Consider the following 17,172-nt stretch of genomic DNA (forward strand, 5'->3'; position numbering starts at 1 on the left):
TGGCACTGCACTGGCCTGCATGTGGCCAAGAGCCTGTCAGTAGGGGGCGATGGTTGATGTGGCATCTCAGTTGTGGAGTTTGTAGGTAATGTTTTGAATTTGATACATTTTTACCCAAACGCCAACATACAATGGCCTACTCGTTTTGAATGGCGCAATAGTTCGTTGTACATACACTGTTAAGCGTATTTTAAAAAATAGCTTCTTGTTAGTATGATGTAACCTGATGCAGTATATTTCACTGCAGTAATTCAATTTGTTAATATTCCTGTCAATAATTTAGAATGAATGCTTGTCTGATTGTGTGCGTACATGTAACATTTTGTCTATAAGGGTCAAACATTAAATAAGTGATGTTAGGACAAAGTGTGTGTTTTGGAAGTAACCTGTACAGATAACTCAGGTGAGACTCATTGTCCTTGTGATTCAGGTCAAAGGGTATTTTTGTGTTTTCAGGAAGCATCTCCCTCTGGAGCAACTCATTGTCTTTGAAATAGGGAGCACACTCGGATCGTTCATCAGTTACATTGCATACCACTCAAAAGTTACACGTAGAAGAGATACATTCTCTACAACACGATTTATAATTTTGTATTACGTGTTGATGCAGATTTTGTCGAATTAGGACAAGAAATGCTCCTTGCTGTTTAACGTCTGGATGTTCACAACCAAGGGTTGAAGCAAGCCTGACCGCCTGCGGCGCCCCTCACAAACATTTACGGCCTTGGGCCAGGAAAGTCACGAAAAAAATTGCACACGAACGACGCCTCCACGCACGCTCCCGATGCTCCGTTTTGAAGTTTTAAAATGAAATAACTTTGAATTGTATTATGTTTTGAATTAGATAATTGTATTCATTAAAAGCTTATCTCATTTTACATCTGGAAGACTTATTTGGTGTGAATTTTCTCTCGTCATTAAGTAGATGGCCTTGCCGGGGGTTCGGTTCCATGCGGACTTTCACCTGGTTGGGATCGCGGGATCGAGATGAGGCGACACAGAGCTGGCCGTGCGAGAAGACCGCCGTCCGCAGATCGATTCCAACGCGATCGAACGTCTGTCCCTGCGCCTCTGTCGTTCATACAGGGGGTCTGTAGGTTTACAGCGCCCCCTGCATGAAAACGATGGAAAGTGCAGCCTTCATCACAGATGAAGTTGTGCGGTCATATAAAATAGTTTAACCAGTGGGTTTTCACAGTACCTTCTTCTTACAGAAATTAATTTCGCGTGAGCCCACCGCATTAAAACGATGCTCAGCTGAGCGGGGCGAGCCACGGTGGGGGTGGGGGTCACCTCATCTAAGTCACGTGACACAGCTCACGTGACGTCTGCCGCGACAATGTTTGGATGTTTTCGCCTGAGGACGACCGCTCGTGTTGCGATCGAAACGTCGTGATTTATTTTTTATTAATTTATTTTTTCTACCAGCGTGACTTTACTGAAAGAACCAAGGAGTATGAAAGACGTCTTGTCTGCTGAGCTTGTTCATATCTGTGTACATCGATATCCCATATTGCTTACACGTACACACCACACACAATGAAATATAAACTGGAACGACTACCGGGGATGGGCAAAGATCGAGGAATCTCTTTCAATGGAGCGAGTTAAGTTTGTTCGATTCAACATCTCTGTTCGTCTGTCTCTCTGTTCCCCTCTGTGTCTCTCTCTCTGCCTGTGTCTCTCTGTCTCTGTCTATCTTTCTCTGTCTCTGTGTTCCTCTTGTCTGTGTCTGTCTGCCTGTCTTGTCTGTCTGCGTCTGTGTCTGTCTATCAGCGTCTGTCGAACCGTAGTCAACGACTGTCAGTAGCAGCAGGCGCCCGTTCAGCTCCCACGGCTACACGCCACTCAAACTTGCTCCCAACACACAAAGACAAAGATCCCCCGTACAGCCTGCACAGAATGTTGGGGTAAGTGCTGTTAGTTAGCACCTAACACAAAGACAAAGATCCCCCGTATAGCCTGGACAGAATGTTGGGGCAAGTGCTGTTAGCGAGCACCTAACACAAAGACAAAGATCCCCTGTATAGCCTTAACAGACTTTAGAGGCAAGTGCTGTTAGCGAGCACCTATTAAGGGTGGGACGGCACACGAGGCGGTGGGTGGCCAGCACCACTCCCGGCCGCCTTTGTCTCCCTAGTGGCGATGTTTACACACCGCACCGGGTACTCGTTTGAGGCTGAGTCGACGTAGGGGAGGCTCAGGACCGGTTCAGAAAATCGTCACTGGCGGTGTTGGCCACGAGCGGGAATGGAACTCGGCTGGTCGGGAGCGCAGCGCTCACCACGTCACTGCCGCTCCCCTTCTGTCAACAAACTTGAACTCTGACCCCCGCTCTCTAACGTCACCGCTCAGCGTGACCCTCATCGGCGTCAAACGCCAGGGGGCGGTGGGCCTCGCTAGTGACGTCATGTCGCCCACCCCGCGACCAAAGCTCTCTTGAGCGTGACGTCACCTCCGTTCGGCCGCTGCCGATTTCTGTTCCGGTGCCAATCCTTATTTGGGCATAGCTACGCCCGATGACTGCACCCTCATTAACATAATGTGTTCGTTAAAGCCGTCCGCTCGGTGTGGGAGGAGAGTGTCTTGTACCCCGGAAGTGACGTCAAGTCACCTACTGCTGCGTGACGTCACGAGGAAACAGGAAGCTTCCGCTTCGCGCCTGAACTGAAATCCGAGGTGAGAAATTCTCGTGGTGGTGGTGGTGGTTGTGGTGGTTGTTGTTGTGGTGGTTGTTGTTGTGGTGGTGGTGGTTGTTGTGGTGGTGGTTGTGGTGGTTGTTGTTGTGGTTGTGGTGGTGGTTGTTGTTGTGGTGGTTGTGGTTGTGGTGGTTGTGGTTGTGGTGGTTGTTGTGGTGGTGGTTGTGGTTGTGGTGGTTGTTGTTGTTGTGGTTGTGGTTGTTGTGGTGGTTGTTGTGGTTGTGGTTGTGGTGGTTGTTGTTGTGGTGGTTGTGGTTGTGGTGGTTGTGGTTGTTGTGGTGGTGGTTGTTGTTGTGGTGGTTGTTGTTGTTGTGGTTGTGGTGGTTGTTGTTGTGGTAGTGGTGGTTGTTGTGGTGGTGGTGGTGGTTGTGGTGGTTGTGGTGGTTGTTGTGGTGGTGGTGGTGGTTGTGGTGGTGGTTGTGGTGGTTGTGGTTGTTGTTGTGGTGGTTGTGGTTGTGGTGATCGTAATTGTATAGTGAATATACAGCAGTGTGGTACACAGTAGGGTTGGTAGAGTAATACATAGTGTAATATTACAAGTCTAATATTATTATAGTCTAAAGTATAGGGTAGTGTATAGTAACGCATTGTATAATTCAATGGTGGGGTTTGTCTATGGCAGTGTATAGTACGATGTATAGTCGTGTAATGTAGAAAAAAGTTTAGTTGGAGGCATATAAATATAATGCACAATGTTAGAGCTTAAACTGGGCTGTTTATACGATATTATACAGTGTAGTTTCGATTGTAAGGTATAATATTGTAATGTATAGTAGTCTAGTTTATAACATAGTTGTAACGTAGTTTATATTTTAGTTTTGTATATCAGTTTACTATATGGTATTCATTATATATTGTAGTTTATACCCAATTACTTTATGTTTATAGCTCAGCTTAGTGGAGAATATGTTGAGTACATTGATTATATTGATGTAGTTTATATTTAGTTCTTTCACATCGGTTTATTGTATGATAGTTGGGTAGTTGCAGTTCTTTAGCATTAATATACTAAATGCCTCTGTTGATATGTAAACTCTGACTTTAACATAGCTACTTCCGTAACCAGTTACATGCTAATTCCTCACATTAACATCATGCTAATCTCCCAGTTACATGCTAATTTCTCACCTTAACATCCTGCTAATCTCTTTGTACCTTTCAGTGTAGTGTTTAATATAATTTATTTGGTAATATATAGTATCGTAATTGTATAGTGAATCAAACTGCAATGTGGTACACAGTAGGGTTGGTAAAACAATACATAGTGCAATATTACAAGTATATATATTTTTAATCTAAGGTATAGGGTAGTGTATAGTAACGCAGTATATGAGTCAATGTTGGGTCTGTCTATGGCAGTTTATAATAAAAATATTAGTCGGAGGCATATAATATTTTTTGCGACATAAAAGTGTAATGTATAATGACTTGTTGTTAGTAGCTCAGCTTAGTGGAGAATATGTTGAGTACATTGACTATATTGACGTATTTTATATTTAGTTCTTTCACATCGGTTTATTGTATGATAATTCTAGATTTAAAGCTTTCGTGACTGCAAGGATCCATACTCTTTGGTTCTATTCGGTAAAGTCACGTAGATAAATAATAAAACAACAATAATCACGACGTTTCGGCCACAACACAAGCGGCCTTCATCAGGTGAAGGGACGAGACTGTCTGGAGGACAGCGCTGGAGTGGAAGAAGCCACGCTTAGATCACGACCTTTAAGCTGTGTGAGAAGAAGAAGACCACGGGCTTTGACAAAGGAATTAGCATATAATTTAGCATTGAAATGGCTCATTGAAATAGCTAAGTTAAAGTATACACATCCGCAGAGGTGCCCCTTGACAAAGGAAATTAGCATAGAATTTAGCATTTAAATAGTTTAGTGATTAGCTTGTAACTGGTCACAGAAATAGCTATGTTAAAGTCAGAGTATATACATTCACCGAGGCACCTAGTACTCATCAAACAGGAGAATTTAGCGAAACACAACCACGCTCAGACATCGGACCTGTGTGCGAGCAAAGAGGTGGTGTACGTGCCGGTGGACTTGCAGTTTGGCGAGGGGGGTGGGGAAAGGGGGGAGGGGGAGTTTACCTATTGATGGTGTGAAAAGGGAATTTATAAGAGCTGCGAAAGTTTGGGGTACCACTACTTGAAAAAATATACTGTACCATTGAAACTAGTTTAATGTTTAGTTCGATTTAGAACATCTTTCCAATGGTTGCTTAATTTGAAACCATCCTCTCGGTTGAAATTGTCTGTGTTTGTAGATCTGAATTGCTTCATGAACAAATCTCTGATAAAAGCCCGTGGGTTTGCAAAGAACCTTGGTATCGGAAAAAAATATATCGTGATCCCCCACAGTTGGGTAGTTACATTTCTTTAGCATTAATATACTAAATGCCTCTTGATATGTAAACTCTGACTTTAACATAGCTACATCCGTGACCAGTTACATGCTAATCCCTCACACTAACATCCTGCTAATCTCTCACATTGATACAGCTACTTCAATGCTAAATTATTCTATTGATATGTAAACTCCTTTGTCTAGGCTCTCTCCTCCTCCCACCCAGCTTAAAAGATGCTGCCAAGCTTAGCAGTGTTCATTTAGATTCTATCTTTCCCACAGTTCTGTTTCTTCACCTGAGGAAGGCTACTTGTGTTGTGGCCAAAACGTCGTGGGAAGAACCAAGAATGTGATTCGCTTGCTTAGTTGAGCAATCTTTGTAAGAACGTAATCAACCAGGCTATGCGTTAATTGTGTGTTGACCGACTCTCTGTGTTGCATTGCATTACACTTCCAAATTTTACTCGGCTTGTTTGATTAAGTGTGCTTTCTCTCTCTGTGTGTGTGCTCGTGTTATTATTATTTACTGCAATCACCAAAGCTCCAAATCTCTCATTGACACAAGGCCGTAATCATAATATATTATAATAATTATAATATCTTATAATAATTATAATATATATTGGGGGACACACATCCCCCTCAATAATCAAATATGCTCAAAATGTCCCCCCAATATATTGCTATAAAAATATTTTTTTTTCATAATAATTGCGATGCTTTGTTAAGAAAAACAATTTGCTAAACCTTGGCCACAAAATCTGGACTTGTCTTCATATAACAATGCATAGATTTATGTTTATATCATTGCGTTGTACTTTATGAATCCCTAATCTCTGCCATTACATACTAATGAAAGAAGAAAAGGTAAAAAAGTAAAAACAGAGCAATGTAATACAATACAATATTAGACATTGTTGTATCAAATAAAAAAAATCCATCCCCCAGACCCCCTGGAAGATTTGGTCCCCCCCAATGTTGACTCCATGGCTACGGCCTTGCATTGACTTGCTAATTTCTCTACCCCCCGCTCTCTCTCTATTTAAGGCCTCGACACAGAGGCGTTGTATCTCTGTGTGCCTATGTGTGTATCTCTCTCTGTGTGTCTCTGTGTTATCTCTCTCTGTCTATGTGTCTCCGTGTCTGTGTTTTGTCTCTCTCTCAAATTGAGCAATCTTTGGAAGAACGTTATCAACCAGGTGGGGTGTTGACTGTTATGTTAGCCGACTCTGTGTTGTATTGCAATACGTTTCTAAGTTTTCTTAATTTTTTTTCTATTTCACTTGTACCTGATGATGGTTGCTTGTGTTGCAATCAAAACGTCGTATGCTATTTGCACACAGCGATGGTGTACGGTGCTTTTTGTGGAATATTTTGCTGTTTTTCCCTGGATTTTCTTTTCGCACAATCACAGTCACTTCAAGATGTTTTCTTGTTCATGTTTTAGTTTTTTGTTTGTTGCGGTTGCACCTGATTCAAGAGGCGAATGGCTCACAGGGCTATACCAAATAAATTAAACTGAAACTATTATTTAATTTATTTATTTTTTTCTACGTGGCTTTACCGAAAGAACCAAAGAGTATCTTGCTTTAGTTTAAATTTCTCTTCACCTGGCTCGCTACTTTGTAACTTTGTTTTGTTTTAAATATCCACAGTTTTTTTATTTTTTTACCAGGCCACGCCCGCGTTGAGCTGTTGAAACCGCTCTTGTTTTCAGAAGCGACCTGCCAACAACAACAATAACAACAAGGTGGGACTTGTCAACAGCGTGGTGGTGTTCACTCTAGACGCGTGGCGGTGTTCACTCTAGACGCGTGGCGGTGTTCACTCTGGACGCGTGGCGGTGTTCACTCTAGACGCGTGGTGGTGTTCACTCTAGACGCGTGGCGGTGTTCACTCTGGACGCGTGGCGGTGTTCACTCTGGACGCGTGGCGGTGTTCACTCTAGACGCGTGGTGGTGTTCACTCTAGACGCGTGGTGGTGTTCACTGGACGCGTGGCGGTGTTCACTCTGGACGCGTGGCGGTGGTCACTCTAGACGCGTGGTGGTGGTCACTCTAGACGCGTGGCGGTGTTCACTCTAGACGCGTGGTGGTGTTCACTCTAGACGCGTGGCGGTGTTCACTCTAGACGCGTGGTGGTGGTCACTCTAGACGCGTGGCGGTGTTCACTCTAGACGCGTGGTGGTGTTCACTCTAGACGCGTGGCGGTATTCACTCTAGACGCGTGGCGGTGTTCACTCTAGACGCGTGGCGGTGTTCACTCTAGACGCGTGGCTGTGTTCACTTTAAACGCGTGGCGGTGTTCACTCTAGACGCTTGGTGGTGTTCACTCTAGATGCGTGGCTGTGTTAACTCTGGACGCGTGGCGGTATTCACTCTGGACGCGTGACGGTGTTCACTCTGGACGCGTGGCGGTGTTCACTCTGGGCACGTGGCCGTGTTCACTCTCTACATGTGGAGGGGAAACCCGGGGATCAGGACGGAAATCCATACGACCACGGGGAGAGAGAGAGAGACACACAGCCTCGGCTGTGTTGATTTATCCTCAATGAATTACTTGGTGGAGTGAGGAACCATTAATACTGAGCAGGTGAAGGTGGCCAGGCGTGGGTCTGGACACACCACCACCTGTGAACCATGCCAGTGTGTGGCAGTGGTGGAGCCAGTGGGGGGGGGGGGGGGGGTGGCACGTGCCCCCCCAACGATCCGATTGAAATCCCTAATTTCGATCGGATCATTGGGGTTCATTAGTAACTAGCTTCACTACCCGGCTTCGCCCGGGACTTGGATTCTTGTCTTGGATCAATTTCAAATTTCATATTCCCTTGTCTTTCACTGAAAAACCCTTAAATGTTGATGCTTGCAAGATGGAAAAAAGCCTAAACAAATCAGGTTACCTAAATCGGATGTTTTCACTCAAGGATATTCAACCTTAACCCACTTCCATGCAAGGTCGATTTTGGCCAAACGGGAGGGGAATGACGTGGCGATCTGAAAATAGTGGCGTTCACTTAGAAATTCCAGACAGCATAAGCTGTGGAAATTTCATGACGCCAGACCTCAGCGTTGGAGAGGTTTTGCTGCTTTACACAAAAAAACAGATGTAATTTCTGCTTTATATTTAAGATAGCAGTTCTACCCGTTCTTCGCACGGATAAGTATTGAAACCCCGAGAAACCAATGGCTTCATCGGCCAGGAGCGACGCGCCACCTAAAATCTCTCGGCACGCTGTTAACAGCTCTAGAAGTACGGTGCACGAAGAGCCATATGGTAGGGGTAAGCATTGCAGAGCGCTTAACTCAGGTGTGTTGCGGGTTGACATCACACACTCTATGATCATATCCCTCACCCCCACCACCAAAATACAAAAGTCTATTTTTATACTTCTTTCATTGTGTACCCTATGGAATCTACCCACATGCCAAATCTCAAGTGTGTAGTATGTTTGGAAGTATGCTAAACACTTTCGAACAGACACACGTATCCACACATTTCCCTTTTATATATAGATAAATCAGCATTTTGCGATTCCCACTGCCACCGTGTGGCATATTATTACGTGCCAGGGACTCTATGATTGGACAACAGTCCGAGTCCATAATTGGCAATAAGTAACGGCAAAGCAGTTACAAACAACTCACAGAATTGTGCGCAGTTGAGTATACAGCACACGACTTCCCTGATGGCAAACGCCTTCAGCGAGCGCGATGCCGATCACACGCGTCTAATAAAAAGCAAGGGACAAGTCATTACTTACTAACAACTCCTTACTTACTAACAACTCCTTACTAACAACTCCTTACTTACAAACAACACCTTACTAACAACTCCTTCCTAACAACCCCTTTCTTACAAACTCCTTACTTACTAACAACTCCCTACTTACTAACAACTCCCTACTAACAACTCCTTTCTTACTAACAACTCCTTACTATCAACTCCTTACTAACAACTCCCTACTTACTAACAACTCCTATCATTTTTCATTGCTGAAGGGGTTGCCCCTCCTACCTGAAAATCCTGGCTCCACCTCTGAGTGTGTGACAGGGTCAAGTTTGTATTTGCAGTAAAGTCTATTAACTCTATTGAGCACGGAGGTTATATCAAAACAATAGTTTATTTTAGTTTTCCTCTGGGACTCTTTGTAAGAATGTAGTCGGGAAGTTATCACAGCACACGTGCAGCTGAAGTCGGAACTGTTCATCCCAGCATCCAAGGACATCTGTGCCTGGCTTCACACCTCCAAGTTGCGATTGAACATTAATTTATGCATTTCTGCATGACACAAATAGAATTATATTCAACACCCTTTGCAATGTCACCTGAATTTAGCTTTCATAAATATTCCTTTTGAAGCCAGACAGCCGAAATTGTGTGCTCGGAGTTTTGGGTCAACATTCATTTTGAAGATACGAGGGCTTCCAGGTACGTTTATGACATTTGCCCTCATTGTGTGCCATAACAGCCTGTGTGATGAATTTGGCTTTTTCACTATAACATGAATATATGAATAAGTATAGACGTGTTAGTCACGTGTTACTGTGTGTATGCATTCATCTGTGCATCGATACTAACGTGTAGATGGTGTTTATATTCTTTTTTTCTGTCTGCAGCTGTCGCTTCCTCTGCAGAATTGGTCTGATGGAGCAAAGGCACTCGGCGCGGCTCGGTGCAAAAAGGCATCATTGCGACCGGTGTGCATACAGCACGGATCGTCCTGGAAATTTGACACGGCACCAGAGAACACACACAGGAGTGAAACCCTTCAAGTGCAGTGTATGTGGGAAGGCGTTTTCACATTCATCTACTCTTGTAACACACCAGAGAACACACACGGGAAAGAAACCCTTCAAGTGCAGTGTGTGTGGGAAGGCGTTTTCACAGTCACCACATCTTCAAGCACACCAGAGAACACACACAGGAGAGAAACCCTTCAAGTGCAGTGAGTGTGGGAAGGCGTTTTCAGATTCATCTTCTCTTGTAAAACACCAGAGAACTCACACGGGAGATAAACCCTACAGGTGCAATGTGTGTGGGAAGGCGTTTGCACTTTCACCAAATCTTCAATTACACCAGAGAACACACACAGGAGAGAAACCCTTCAAGTGCAGTGTGTGTGGGAAGGCATTTGCATGTTCAACTAATCTAAAAAAACACCAGAGAATGCATACGGGAGAGAAACCCTTCAAGTGCAGTGTGTGTGGGAAGTCGTTTTCAGATTCATCTACTCTTATAACACACCAGAGAACACACACGGGAGAGAAACCCTTCAAGGGCAGTGTGTGTGGGAAGGCATTTTCACGTTCATCAAATCTTCATGTACACCAGACAACACACAAGCATCAGAAGATCCACAAAGAGTGGAGTCTGAAATCAGCTTGTGAAAGTCAAAGTGCCGCAATGAGCCCATCCCTCATGAAACTAGAACCGGAAGAAAATCACAGCTTGGACACTTTTAAAGGTATCGCGGTGAAATATGAAGAGGTGAAGGTGAAATGTGAAGAAGTGATGGTGAAGAGCGAAGAAGTGAATGTCAAATGTGAAGATGAAGATTCAACTCCAAAGTCGGACCTTCACATCAATGGAGGCAACGTGAAGCAGGAGGAGAATTCTGACTGCGAGGCAGAGCGAGGCAACTCCCAGCAGTTTGTGGAAGTGGAGGTGTGGGTGGACTTCCTCTGAGACAATACGAAGTCAAATGGAGACCCGGTAGATGTGTAAGCTTGAGACGATGTCGCTGCAATAGATGCACCTTTGTCACAGGCCTTTAATGACAAGCATGTGAAGTTGAACACTCAATTCCTAGGTGCAACCTGCAGGCTAAGAGCGGCCAGTTCTTGAGGACCTGTGGGTTGTGTAGATCTCTAACCATGAGCGAGAGCCAATAAGCTCCCAAGCATTCACTATGTTCTAATAATTCCATTTATATGGTGCTTACTTAATCGCCTCTGGCAATTCGGAGTTTTGTATCGTATCTCGTCTCAAAAACTCGAAGAGCACCCCCAAGTAGCAGCTGCCCCTGTGTGGCACAAGGTGGTGGCCCTGCACCGGCCTACATGTGGACAAGAGCCTGTCAGTGGGGGGTGATCATTGACGTGCCATCTCAGTTGTGGAGTTTGTAGGTAATGTTTGGAATTTGCTCAATTTTGAGCCAGACGCCAGCATGCAATGGCCTACTCGTTTTGAATGGCGCAATAGTATGTTGTACATACACTGTTAAGCAGACGGTGTGTATTTTTTCAAATAGCGTCTTGTTAATACGATGTAATCTGATGCAGTATATTTCAGTGCAGTAATTTAATTTAGTTAAATTGATCGTCAATAATTTATAATGAATACTTGTCTGATTGTGTGCGTACATGAAATAGTTTGTCTATGAGGGTCAAACATTGAATAAGTGATGTTAGGACAAAGTGTGTGTTTTGGAAGTAACCTGTACAGATAACTCAGGTGAGACTCATTGTTCTTGTGATACAGGTCAAAGGGTATTTTTGTGTTTTCAGGAAGCATCTCCCTCTGGAGCAACTCATTGCCTTGGAAATAGGGAGCACACTCGTATCATTAATCAGGTACAAGGCATATCACTCAAGTTACACGTAGAGGAGATAAATTCTCTCCAAAACTAATTATAATTTTGTATTACGTGTTGATGGAGTTTTTGTCGAATTAGGACGAGAAATGGTCCTTGCTGATTAACGTCTGGATGTTCACAACCAAGGGTTGAAGCAAGCCTGACCGCCTACGGCGCCCCTCACAACCATTTACGGCCTTGGGCCAGGAAAGTCACAAAAAAATTGCACACGAACGACGCCTCCACGCAGCTCCCGATGCTCCGTTTTGAAGTTTGAAAATGAAACAACTTTGAATTGTATTATGTTTTGAATTAGATAATTGTATTTCTTCATTAAAAGCTTATTCATTGATAACGATATTTCATGTGAAGTTTCTGTCGTCGTTAAGTAGATGGCCTTGCCAGGGGTTCGGTTCCATGCGGACTTTCACCTGGTTGGGATCGCGGGATCGAGATGAGGCGACACAGAGCTGGCCGTGCGAGAAGACCGCCGTCTGCAGTTCGATTCCAACGCGATCGAACTTCTGTCCCTGCGCCTCTGTCGTTCATGCAGGGGGTCTGTAGGTTTACAGCGCCCCCTGCATTAAAACGACGGAACGTGCAGCGTTAGTCACGAAGTTGTGCGTAAGCGCCATAAACAAGGCGCTGTAAGCTGACCTGCCACCACGTTCACGGGTCAACAGAGGGCAGCCGAGAGAGAGAGCGAGGTGCGTAGGGGTCGACCAAAGGTTAAACCCCGCCCCCCCCATGACTGGGGACTAACACCCCTGACCCCCCACCCGTCCCTAAGGCCCCTTAAGATAAGACCTTCCAGAAGGTTCTGGGAGGGGGGGGGGGTCAGGAGGGGAGGGGTGACCCCGACCTGGGGTTAAAAGCCCGGCCCTCTGGACGGGCCGGGCAGTGTTCACCAACTCAAGCCTGAAGACATCCGAAGACCTGAAGACTGGACCAGCACCCGGGGACCCTCAACCGAGGCTCTAGCCAGAGCCGGGTTGTAGCGGACCAGAGGTGAGCTCCCGTACCCTGGCTGGGACGGGTCGTCCAGTCTTCCCCTAACGCCGGGCTAAGGGACCCGTGGGTAGCAGAGCCCGGAGTGTGCAGGCTGCGATAGAAGGGAGGCTGTCACTCCCGGAGGCTATCGTCGTGGAAGGGGCCATACCCCTTCGTGTTACAGTAATGTGTAGAGCCGAGTTCGAAAGAGTTGTTATAATAAACGCGTTGCCTCAACCCTATGTCTCCGTATGAGTAGTTAAGGACACATCACTTATATAAAAGAGTATAGCCAGTGGGTTTTCAAAGTACCTTCGTCTTACAGAAATTAATTTCGCGTGAGCCCACCGCATTAAAACGATGCTCAGCTGAGCGGGGCGAGCCACGGGCGGGGGGGGGTCACCTTATCTTAGTCACGTGACACAGCTCACGTGACTTCTGACGCGACAATGTCTGGATGTTTTCGCCTGAGGACGACCGCTCGTGTTGCGATCGCAACGTCGTGATTTATTTTTTATTAATTTATTTTTTCTACCTGCGTGACTTTACTGAAAGAACCAAAGAGTATGAAAGACGTCTTGTCTGCTGAGCTTGTTCATATCTGTGTACATCGATATCCCATATTGCTTACACGTACACACCACACACAATGAAATAGAAACTAGAACGACTTCCGGGGATGGGCAAAGATCGAGGAAACTCTTTCAATGGAGCGAGTTAATTTTGTTCGATTCAACATCTCTCTGTCCGTCTGTGTCTCTGTTCCCCTCTGTGTCTCTCTCTCTCTGACTGTGTCTCTGTCATCTCTGTATCTTTATTTCTGTCATCCTCTTGTTTGCGTCTGTTCACCTCTCTCTTGTCAGTCTCTGTGTGTATCTCTATCAGCGTTTTTCCAACCGTGTTCAACTACTGTCAGTAGCAACATGCGCCCGTTAAACTTTCATGGCCCACGTCTGCACGCGACTCAAACTTGCTCCGAGTCTCTGTGTGTACGTTGAAATTATTTAGAACCGTACGTAGCCAACCGTGCTAATCTGTGGGTCTGTGTGCGAGTCTCTGTGTGTATCTGGAACTTCTTTCGCACCGTACGTAGCCGAACCTGCACAGGAGGAGCGGCTGGTATCTGTAGAGCTGTGGGCTGGGTACATCTGTCAGCAGGAGCGAGAGACAATGAAGCTCCCAAGCGTTCACTACGTTACCAACATCACATTTGCACTCATAAGTCGCTTGCCTAATTGCCCCAGCAACTCGGTGTTTCGTGTCGAATCTCATCTCGAACAATCGAAGGACCCCCCACCAAAGTGGCAGCTGCCCCTGTGTGGCACAAGGTGGCCCTGCACCGGCCTACACGTGGACGTGAGTCTGTCGGTTGTGTAGTTTCTGGATAATGTTTGGAATTACCCCAGTTTTGACCGTGACATGCAATGACCTGTGCGTTGTGAATGACGCAACGCTATGTTTTACATCTGGCGTTAAGCAGACTGTGCATATTTTGGTGAATGTTACTGGGGCCTGTCGTATTTGAACTTTGAACCTCTGCAATAAATAATGTGCTACCATATTCTTGGTTCTTTCGGTAAAGTCATGTAAATAGAAAACAAAAGAAAAAAAAGTAATTTTTTGGAAAATAATAAATTTATGAAAAAATGCCATTGGTCGACTGACTGAGATGACTGCCCACCCCACAGTGTACGCACACACAGTGTACACACACACAGTGTACACACACAGTACACACACACAGTGTACACACACAGTGTACACACACACACACAGTGTACACACACAGTGTACACACACACAGTGTACACACACACAGTGTACACACAGTGTACACACAGTGTACACACACATTGTACACACACACACAGTGTACACACACAGTGTACACACACACTGTACACACACACACAGTGTACACACACACAGTGTACACACACACACAGTGTACACACACACACTGTACACACACACTGTACACACACACACTGTACACACACACTGTACACACACACACAGTGTACACACACACACTGTGTACACACACACACAGTGTACACACTGTGTTTGTGTGTGTACACAATAATGTCCACGTTGTTGTTGCTGAGCTCACACACCCAAGGGGTCTCTGATCAAGGGAGGGAGCAATGGAAAATGAATCTAAATCAACTTAAACTCCCACCCTGCTCTGTGACGTCACCACTCAGCATTACCTCATCGGCGTGAAACGCCAGAGGGAGGTGTACCTCGCTAGTGACGTCATGTCCTCAAGGTGTTCACCCCACCCCGTCCACCGAGCCCTTGAGCATGACGTCACCTTTGCCTGAGTCACTTCCGTTGTCTGTTCAAGTACAATCCTTATTTGGGCAAAGCTACTCAAACGTATCTTCTTTGGTTCTTTCGGTAAAGTCACGTAGAATGAGAATAAAATAATAAATTGATAAAATAAAATAACACAATATTATAAAATAACACATTATTGTGTTATTTTATTTTATCAATTTATTATTTTATTCTCATTCTACGTGACTTTACCAACAGAACCAAAGAAGATGAATCATTGCAGTCACGAATGCTTTAAATCGAAATTTTACTCAGACGTAATTTATTTAAATTAAGAGCCGCTCGTTGCGGGAGGGGAGTGTTTTGTACCCCACAAGTGACGTCACCTCCTGCTGCCGCGTGACGTCACGAAGTAACAGGAAGCTGCTGTCGGCACGTGACCTGAAATCCGAGGTGAGAAATTCTCATCGCGGATGTGGTGGTGGTGGTGGTTGGGGTGGTTGTGGTGGTGGTTGTGGTTATTGTAGTGGTGGTTGTGGTTATTGTAGTGGTGGTTGTGGTTATTGTAGTGGTTGTTGTTGTTGTTGTTTACCGAGCTAGAGCCTCGCTCTCTCTCGTAGGGATGTTAATTGAGTAGCAGCGAGCATGGAAGCGATGTCCAGGTTGGAACTTTACAGCGCGGGGGGCCTAGCCACGTGGGGTCTTGCCTCCTGCACCTCGCCTGATCGCGTTTGCTTCAATTCTCTCGCTTAAATTTCGATTTAAAGCTTTCGTGACTGCAGGGATTCATCTTCTCGGTTCTCTTGGTAAAGTCACCACGTAGAAGGGAAATAACAAAGTAATAAATGTAAAACATAATAAATAAATAAAGAAACCGCCACCTTTTTTCGATGTAGAATTGTAATGTATAGTGAGTTATTGTTAGTAGTAAAGGTTTTTGGGTTAGATCGCGTTTATTTATAAATGTGCCGTAACCCTCCACCACCCGACACGGCCAATCAGCAAAAAAAGTGTCACGTTGACAAAAGACAAATAATTCACTACTTCAGCCCACCGGTGTGTTGAGTTAATCCACATTTACAGTTTGATTCACTCTTCAACACACCGGTGGGCTAAAGTAGTGAACTATTTTTGTCTTTTGTCAACGTGACACTTTTTTTGCTGATTGACCGTGTCGGGTGGTGGAGGGTTACGGCACATTTATAAATAAACGCGATCTAACCCAAAAACCTTTATTATGAATAATATTGGTCGCGAAAGCCTACGTGTTAAACTATTGTTAGTAGCTCAGCTGATTGGAGAGAATATTGATTGTATTGATAATATTTATGTATTCTTAGCTCTTTCGGTAAAGTCACGTTGAAGGTAAATAAAATATATATAAAACAATAAAAATTCTCACGACATTTCGACCATAAGCAAACGGTCACCTGATGATGACCATTTGTGTTATGGTCGAAACGTCGTAAGAATTTTTATTGTTTTATATATATATTATTATTTTATTGTTTCCCTTCAACGTGACTTTACTGAAAGAGCTAAGAATATGAATTACTGCAGTCACGAAAGCTTTAAACCAAAATTTAATATTTTTGTAGTTTATTTTAGTTTTTATCAGTTTACTATATGGTATTCATTATAGAGTGTAGTGTATACCCAGTTATTTTATGTTGATAGCTCAGCTTAGTGGAGAATTTGTTGAGTACATTGATTATATTGATGTAGTTTATATTTAGTTCTTTCACATCGGTTTATTTATGATCGTTGGGTAGTTGCAGTTCTTTAGCGTCAATATACTAAATGCCTCTGTTGATATGTAAACTCTGACTTTAACATAGCCACTTCCATGACCAGTTACATGCTAATTCCTCACTATAACATCATGCTAATCTCCCAGTTACATGCTAATTTATCACTTTGACATCCTGATAATCTATCACATTACCTTAGCTACTTCAATGCTAAATTATTCTGTTGATATGTAAACTCCTTTGTCTAGGCTCTCTCCCACCCAGCTTAAAAGACGCTGCCAAGCTTAGCAGTGTTCATTAAGACGATGTCTTTCAGATAGTTCTGTTTCTTCACCTGAGGAAGGCTACTTGTGTTGTGGCCAAAACGTCGTGAGAATTTTATTTTATTATTTCCCTTCTACGTGATTTTACCAAAAGAACCAAGAATGTGATTCGCTTGCTTAGTTGAGCAATCTTTGGAAGAACGTAATCAACCTGGCTATGCGTTAATTGTGTGTTGACCCACTCTCTGTGGTGCA

At 44.3% G+C, this 17,172-nt stretch overlaps 2 protein-coding genes and 1 pseudogene across 4 annotated transcripts in view; 1 reads left to right on the plus strand and 2 right to left on the minus strand.

The window, feature by feature from the left end:
• The window catches only part of LOC142923928 (uncharacterized), a 72,650-nt pseudogene that overhangs the window by 45,724 nt on the left and 9,754 nt on the right, over positions 1-17,172 (minus strand).
• Positions 1-17,172, minus strand: part of LOC142923922 (uncharacterized) — a 55,107-nt gene that overhangs the window by 13,583 nt on the left and 24,352 nt on the right. The gene's annotated exons all lie outside the window — the stretch shown is intronic.
• On the plus strand, positions 1,934-11,983 carry LOC142923924 (uncharacterized). Of its 2 annotated transcripts, XM_076064943.1 has the most exons (3): positions 1,934-2,679; positions 6,732-6,806; positions 9,673-11,983. In XM_076064943.1, exon 3 carries the CDS (start codon positions 9,701-9,703, stop codon positions 10,739-10,741), a length of 1,041 nt encoding a protein of 346 aa, XP_075921058.1. In that variant the 5' UTR covers positions 1,934-2,679; positions 6,732-6,806; positions 9,673-9,700; the 3' UTR covers positions 10,742-11,983. The 2 variants fall into 2 exon arrangements, with proteins under 2 accessions (XP_075921058.1, XP_075921059.1); XM_076064944.1 differs by lacking the exon at positions 1,934-2,679 and having other exon boundaries at positions 6,716-6,806.

Source organism: Petromyzon marinus, unplaced genomic scaffold (genome assembly GCF_048934315.1).
Source record: "Petromyzon marinus isolate PM22_M1 ecotype Great Lakes invasive population unplaced genomic scaffold, UKy_Petmar_22M1.pri1.0 PM_Scaffold_9, whole genome shotgun sequence".
In the NCBI taxonomy this organism is placed as follows: Eukaryota; Metazoa; Chordata; class Hyperoartia; order Petromyzontiformes; family Petromyzontidae; genus Petromyzon; species Petromyzon marinus.

Excerpts from the sequence above, each read along its gene's own strand:
- LOC142923924 (XM_076064943.1), top strand. The coding sequence starts at position 9,701 with ATGGAGCAAAGGCACTCGGCGCGGCTCGGTGCAAAAAGGCATCATTGC.